Raw genomic sequence first — 8284 nt, 5'->3', positions numbered from 1 at the left:
CATATATGCACATATTGTCATCAGGATGAGCTGATTTTACATTGAGTATAAACCTCAATCGACTCTGATGTTGTTGCCCAAAATCAGTTGTGGTGTTATTGTTCTTCCCTGCAAACCTACAAGTGAAACTGTTGTAGTAATTTAAGAGCAAGGGAAAAATCTGAGCGAAAATCACACAATACCTCTGTATGACAGCAGTTTAGTATTTTATTTAATCTGCACAACATTACCAATGTAAAAAGGATTTGACAGAATACAAGGCATTGAAAGACACTTCACTAATATATGAAGCTTTATACATTATGAAACACATACAAGCAATTTAAGTTAATAAAGAGGCAACGCTGACGTTTCAGTCCATGTTTTCTTGTAAGACAAATGAAATGAAAATGACAACTTCCCTGATACATAAAGCTATATAAGGTGGGAAACACATAACATCAATGCAAGTTATTAAAAAGCAAAAGTTTATATTTCAGTCCATGTTTTGGCGTCTCACCCCAGAGTACACAGTGTCTCTCTCCATGGCGCTTCTCTCTCTCCTGGCCTTCACTTTCTTGTGGACGACGTTCAGAGCGGCGTAATGGATTGTGTCAACATCTTGATCCTGAGAGGAATAACAAAAATACATTCCAAATATTTGGTATTAGACTACAACATTAATGGTGAAGCAAAACAATTAAAGTGTATATTTTCATATTTTGATTCAATAAAAAAAAACATTGATTCAGCAACAGCTCAACAAATGCCAGGTCTGTGTACCTGGTTATGACACGGGACCTCCGGAGTACTTGGTTGAGGGGGCGCCCCTTTTAATCAAACATTATCGTCATCATCATCACCATCATCAACAAAAACATCATCATCATCCATCATCATCAATAACATCATCATCGTTATCATCAACTTCAATTACATCCGCATCAACATCATCAAACAATTAATTAGTCAAGTTTTATGATCAAAAACATGTCATGTTCCCAGTACCAACAGTTTCAGCATATTGCACATTGATAAAACTTACCTCTGTACTGTTCACATTCTCTACTGCTGATCTTATACAAAACACAACCAAGGACATTAATGATGATGAAACACAGACCCAACGCGGCACCCAGACAGTACACCAAGAGAACACGGTCCTCCTTACAACCATCTGTAGAAATACAGACAGTGATAGAGGAGATTCAGGACATTTTGCTCCACCAGGCATTGAGTTTCTTCACAGCACCATGAAAGAATATCAGAACATATCAGAATTATCACTTACGGACAACATCCAGCTTCGTCCCGTTCCCAAACAGTATCTCCCCACATGAGGCCACAGCACAGTAGTAAGTCCCAGCATCAGAAAGGCTGAGGTTTCTCTTGGGGAGGTTGTAGACACAGCTCTGTGTAGGAGACCCAGCCTCAGGGCTCTTCTCACACTGATCACTTCTGTCTCCATGGGTGTAAATGATTCCTGGATGGGATTCTCCTGAGTCATGTCTGAACCAATAGACACTGTGTTCTCCTGCACAGGTCTCAGTGTGTATTGTACAGTTCAGAGTCACAGAGTCTCCTGGCTGGATTAACTCAGACACAGGCTGCTGAAGTATAGTCAAATTTCTGGAATCTGACCCTGACAAGAAGGCCAATAAACCAATTTAATCTCTCCAGAGTATCCCTGTGGCAAGTGTTGTAACTCAACATTTATTCAATTAAGATCTCATCTGAGAATACCTCATATTTTCACTGTATATCTGTAAATTCGGATTTACAAAAAGTAAATAATAATCATGACTTTCTCTTTACCTTTTATGATGAGAATGACTCCTTGTCCAAATTCCAAATTGTTTCCATAAGCACTTCCACAGTAGTATGTGCCTGTATCAGAGAGTTCCACATCTGCGATCATTAGATTATTTTTCCCTTGGCCACCTTCCACTGAGAAGCGAGGGTTATTCTTAAACTCCTGGTAAAATGCTGCATTCGTGCCATACTTATAGATGGTTGAGATGAGCTGAGGAATATTTCCAAAACTTTGCTTGTACCAAGAGAACATTATTCTCACGTCGCCTTTTTTGAAGCAACGTAAAACCACTGTGTCTCCAACGTTGGCTGACATGAGACCATTCTTCTGACTGATGGATGAGGACTCAGTCCCAGCTACTCCATGAACTAGAGAACATGAAACTATATTAGCTGTTACATACCTTAAATACAACGTTGGATTGTCATAGTGTCCGTAGAACAATAATGGGATACTTTGTGTCTCCAAATCAAGAAATATAAAATGTATAAGATTGACTTACCCATCTCTACGAGAAGTGGAAAGATCAGACACAGTGTGATCATCTTTAAAGTTGTCAGCTCTTCACAACTTGGGTCTTGTGTGGAAAGAGTCCACCCATGTAGACAACGCTTCAACAATGGAGTTACAGGTGATTGGTCGAACTGGACCGCATCATTTTTGTTAACGCCTCACTCAGGCATGACTGTGGTCTTTACGTGTATCTTTTACAGTTCAGAGTCCCAGAATTGTCCTAGATGTAGAGTCTCATAAATTAGATATGTACAAATTGAGCACTGATTTTTCGGTTTCCCTGAATCTTTATCACTGCAGCTGCTGTTGTCTAAGGGACTCAAATTTGTGACCTGGTTTTGAACATGCATGCTATGACACTGTCTTCCACTAGGCCTTCTATCAGTCACTTCACCTCACTAAACACATCTAAAAAAACATGACAAACACAGCAAATACAATACAGTAGTTTTATTTTTGTGATATACCCTTCAGGATTTACACTCAAAGGACAAGATAGTTTGAATGCCCTCCTATGACATTGTTATTGAATAGGTCCATGGTTCTAGTCATCTAACATCACACTGAAAATCAGGGATTGTGTTTGATTGAGCATACTGTATTGATCTCTACGTCAAATGACCTAATACAAAACTCATTGTGTGTTTTCACAGATTTCAGTTGACTTGGTATCGATATGCTGCCTCATTAAAACAGTTGGTTAATTGTAGCTATAATTGTCAACTGGAAGAGTAAGTATAGCCAACAGCATGAGTGAACTAAGGATTCTGAGACATCTGGCTGAAAACCACAGAAATAGAAAAAGAGCGAGAGAAGGGTCATGCATGCAACAGGCCAGCAGGCCCTAACAAAGAGTAGACCTATCCTCATCTTGTTTTCATCACAGACCACAGAGTACCTGTAAATAGGTTCCTGTGTGTGTAAGGGGGTGTTAGTGGCACGAGAATAGGAAACATGTTTCAACACTACAACTTAAAGATGCCTGAGTATGGCCTAAATCATTTATTATTGTTGAATGCTTTATTCATCTAATCACATTCATCTACTTTCATGTTGCTTCAATGTCTTCTCAACCTGTTTTTCTTGTTACTCAGATTCAGAGCTACCAGTGGAGGCTACTCAGAAGAGAAAGTAAAAATCATCCTCCTTAGTGAATTTCATAAAAATAAAAATGTTAAAACATTTAAAAAGTATAATTTTTATATAAAACTATACTAAATATAATCACATCACCAAATAATTGATTAAAATACAATATTTTGCAATGAAGATCTACAGTAGCCTCAACAACACTCTGTAGGGTAGCACCATGGTGTAGCCGGAGGACAGCTAGCTTCCGTCCTCCTCTGGGTACATTGACTTCAATACAAAACCTAGGAGGCTCATGGTTCTCACCCCCTTCTATAGACTTACACAGTAACTGACAACTCCTGGAGGACGTCTTCCAACCTATCAGAGCTCTTGCAGCATGCGGCAGGGTAGCCTAGTGGTTAGAGCGTTGGACTAGTAACTGAAAGGTTGCAAGTTCAAATCCCTGAGCTGATAAGGTACAAATCTGTCGTTCTGCCCCTGAACAGGTTAACCCACTGTTCCTAGGCCGTCATTGAAAATAAGAATTTGTTCTTAACTGACTTGCCTAGTAAAATAAAGGTAAAAAAAAATGAACTGACATGTTGTCAACCCAATCAAAGGATCACAGAATGAATCTAGTACTGAAAGCATAAGCCACAGCTAGCTAGCACTGCAGTGCATACAATGTTGTGAGTAGTTGATTCAAAGAGAGAGAGAGGAAGACAAGAGAGACAGTTATGAACAAATACATTTATTCCAAAATGAAGGAGAAACAAGAGAGAGATAGAGATTTGCCATTTTTTTTTCAGTTTCACTTACTTAGCTAGCAAATGCAGCTAGCTAGTTTAGCCTACTCAAACACTCTGCTCAAACAGAGGTATGGTATGTTAGCTAGCTGGCTATGACTATCCAACACAACACTGGAACTCTTCCAAGTCAAGGTAAGCTTTTGGTTTTACTAATTTATTGCCACCGGGCCCGCTGGTGTAAGTGCTATACTGCTTTGTTAAACATTTGTTAAACGGAAGTAAATGCAACGAAACAGGGATAAACATACCTGAATTTGTCCAATAGAAACTCTAGTTTGCAACTGTTGTACTGATGATTGCACCCTAGATCAGCTAGATGCAGGCAGGAAGTGTACAAGGCGGTATTGAATGTGTCACTGTGTCCATCTGTCACTGTCTGTCAACTCAAAATGTTAACTCGACCTGTGTGCACCTACATTGTAAACTTTCATTCATAGGCTAGGTTGTAGCATCCTCATGATGGGCAAGGGCACAACTTTCACTGGGGACGGGAGGACGGGGTCATAGAATGCATAAAATACATTCTGAAATTGCATTTTTGTCCCCCCCAGTTTTGTCATTACAATGTGATACACAAATATTGACTTTGTGCTTTAGGACCATGTGGATGCCTCAGAGTGGTGGGGTAGGCTGTGTGGAGTGTTCATGCCCCAGGACTACCTGACATGATGACTCCTTGCTGTTCCCTGTCCACCTGGCCGTGCTGTTGCTCCAGTTTCAACTGTTCTGCCTTATTATTATTTGACCATGCTGGTCATTTATGAACATTTGAACATCTTGGCCACGTTCTGCTATAATCTCCACCCGGCACAGCCAGAAGAGGACTGGCCACCCCTCATAGCCTGGTTCCTCTCTAGGTTTCTTCCTAGGTTTTGGCCTTTCTCGGGAGTTTTTCCAAGCCACCATGCTTCTACACCTGCATTGCTTGCTGTTTGGGGTTTTCGGCTGGGTTTCTGTACAGCACTTTGAGCATTTTGAGCTGATGTACGAAGGGCTATATATATTTTTTGATTTGATCTCGACATGTCAACTGTGTCTGGACCTCGTTGCGCAGTCCACTGCGGAATTGAATGTGGAGCGCCGGTTCATTCCATCCACTGGAGGCTGCCACAGTCTGAAAGGTGAGGGCATACTCAGCAGTGGTCTGGGCACCCTGCTGGAGATGGGAAAGTTGCTCACCTCCTCTCTGCTCTCTGTAGGATGGTCGAGGACCAATCTGAACAGAGCCATGAATCTCTTATAGGAACCCAGTTCCTCCTCTCTTCTCTCCCAGACAGCCGTAGCCCAATCCAGCGCCTGTCCGGTCAGCAGGGAAATGAGCGTGGCAACCTTGGACTTCGCGGTAATGGGGACTCCTGTCTGATAGCCAAAATAGAGGGAGCACTGGAGCAGGAAGCCACATCATTTTGATGGAGTACCGTCATATTTATCTGGAAGGGACAGTCGGGCATCGCTGACCTGGGCGGAAGGCTGGGGAGGCTGGTGGGCTGGCTCACTGTGACAACCCATGGTAGGACCCTCTGATAGCCAGTCAAGCTCACATCAAAAGGTGTGAGTTTGACAGGCTCGGGATGCTGAAACGACAGCGACCATAATTCCTACTATTTCACTCCCTGTAGGAGCGCACTTTCTGTAAAACACATAGTCTGATCAAAAGACAGCAGTCACACACAGCATGATGTTATAGAATAAGCAGCCCATTCGCTCTGACATAATAAGCCAGTAGGTCCCAATCATAAGAACAAAAAAACAAAACCATTAGGCTAAACATTTCCCAATCGAAATGTACAACTATTACTTCCCATTGCAAACATGGTGAGCACATTAAGCACACACACTAACAAGTGATCTAAAGGTTAAATGCAAAAAAAATTCAAACTCACATTATATTCAAAGAGATAGCTTACAACAGCAAGCTGCATTTTTGTTTTAGCCTTTATTTAACTACGCAAGTCAGTTAAGAACAAATTCTTATTTTCAATGACAGCCTAGGAACAGTGGGTTAACTGCCTTTTCAGTGGCAGAACGACAGATTTTTTCCTTGAAAGCTCAGGGATGTGAACTTGCAACCTTTTGGTTACTAGTCTAACACTCTAACCACTAGGCTACCCTGCCGCCCCAAAATAACTGTTCCACTCACCAGATCATGATAATTTTGACAACTTCTTTTTCGAAGTTCATCTTGAAACACGAATTAGCATCAACATCCTCTCTGATAACACCTGCTAAAGCAGCAACTAGCTAGCTTAGACTGTGGGAAAACTACTGCTCGCTATTGCATAGAGACCTGTCGGCCTTCAAGAAAGGCGGAATTTTCCATATGTTTAAAAAAAAATGTGACTCATTCTGGTAAACGAGGTGTATGTCGCCTTACTACTTCACAATAGAAGCAAATTAAAGTAAACTATTTTTTACATTAAAATGCTTTTTTTGGCGGAAATGCCTTCTGGAATATGCAAACTTTTTTTTGTCTTAATAACAAACTTGTATGCCGTCTGTAACTGCAAAATAAAATGGTTACATTATGAGTGTAGTTTGTTTAACCACAGAAAAAGACAGGAATCTTCCCACTAGCCATGATTTGTCTGAGATATTGGATGGGCTGGACCTGTCGAGAGATGATTTCGGATTGGTCTCCCATGTAGCGTGCTTCTGTCTATAATTTGAGCTGCTCAGTGTGTGTAGGTATCTTTTCTAACACGTTTTGTTTTACAATATAACAAACAACTTTGATATTGTTGCTAATGATCTCCACTCTCCATTTTATGGAGGAACGAGCTTTGGAATCAGTGGAATGCCCGGTGGAAGCAGAGTATGATAGCTAAGGAGATGGAAAAAATTCAGGCGTTTGATAATGCAGGGGGAGTTGAAAAGAGTAAACACAAAGGCTGTTGTATAAAACACATGTCTCCGGATTATTTCTTAAAACTACGGGAAACCATGGGGACCGTGACAGAGAGGGAGAAGCTTTCATCCATGCATACGGGTAAGAGAGTCTGATTCGCTACATTTTCAGATATTATACATTTCTAATTTTGTTAGAAAGTAGTTTTCATTGCAAGTTAAACCATTCTGTTAGCTAGCTAGCTAATGTTAAGTGGCTCGCTAGCTAACATTATGTATATGATCTGTGTAGTAATATTATTCAGAGCCATTTGCATTGCTAGTTATAGCCGAATGTTAGCTAGCTAGATATCATTGAATCTCGTTGGTTAGCTTTAACTACCTAGATTCATGCAGGGTAGTAGCATTATGAGCTAGGATTATGGTACATTGTTTAGCTATCTAGCTGGCTGTGTGTAAACAAAAGACGCCAATATGCAAGTAACCATTTTACTGTACAGTTTACACCTTCTGTATGTGACAAATAAACCTCGATTTTAGTTGATATAGTGTGGTATGAGGGCCAACGAGACAGTGACCAAGTTATAAAATTATTCAGTATAATGCCTTGCTTTTATTTAGTCACACTCACCACCTTAAGCTATTTTCTGTAATTAGCTCGCCATTAACTTGTAAATTACGATCTTGTTGTAATTTTATTTTCCTGTAATAATGAATACAAATTAGTTAAAGTGAAAATGTTGTCAGCTATATAATGTCATGACTGGATCAGAATGGGTCAGATCAGACTGGTGGAGTGTGTGTGTGTGTGTGTGTGTGTGTGTGTGTGTGTGTGTGTGTGTGTGTGTGTGTGTGGGAGGGGGGTTAGGGGGGTGGCTGGTGACAGTAACCAGGCCTCTGTCTCTCCCCAGAGGGGAGACGGGGAGCTGCTGGATGGTCAATATTCATACCCTGCTGTAAATCTCTGGAGGGGGAAACTTTCTCGCTCTACCCTTTTAGTTTCAACCAAAGGAATGCCTTTGCAGCCAAAAACTGCAACTTCCAAAAACTCCCTCTCAGACATTCACTGGTACGGCTAAGTCGCTGTTCTTAGTAAACAGCTCATTGGAGACCGGACAACTAAGAAGAAGGAAATTGTGACCTCTGGTGGACAATCAGAGCACGTAAACATCTTTCCGAGAAGATTTGGTTCCGACGGAAATAAATGACGAACGAACAGCATTCAACACGTAAGTACATAAATTATTTTCTTATT

General features: G+C 40.9%; 1 protein-coding gene across 1 annotated transcript; it reads right to left on the bottom strand.

Annotated features, from left to right (window-relative positions):
• Window positions 1–995: 995 nt before the first annotated feature.
• On the bottom strand, window positions 996–2360 carry LOC135510084 (uncharacterized). The gene is made up of 4 exons (XM_064930877.1): window positions 2295–2360; window positions 1795–2160; window positions 1271–1621; window positions 996–1156 (listed from the first exon to the last, which is right to left on the bottom strand). Exons 1-4 carry the CDS (start codon window positions 2335–2337, stop codon window positions 996–998), a joined length of 921 nt encoding a protein of 306 aa, XP_064786949.1. The 5' UTR covers window positions 2338–2360.
• Window positions 2361–8284: the final 5924 nt, after the last annotated feature.

The sequence above is a fragment of the Oncorhynchus masou genome, chromosome 23 (genome assembly GCF_036934945.1).
Source record: "Oncorhynchus masou masou isolate Uvic2021 chromosome 23, UVic_Omas_1.1, whole genome shotgun sequence".
In the NCBI taxonomy this organism is placed as follows: Eukaryota; Metazoa; Chordata; class Actinopteri; order Salmoniformes; family Salmonidae; genus Oncorhynchus; species Oncorhynchus masou.
Note: the sequence above shows the minus strand (reverse complement) of the source record. Positions and strands in the feature narration are given on the sequence as shown.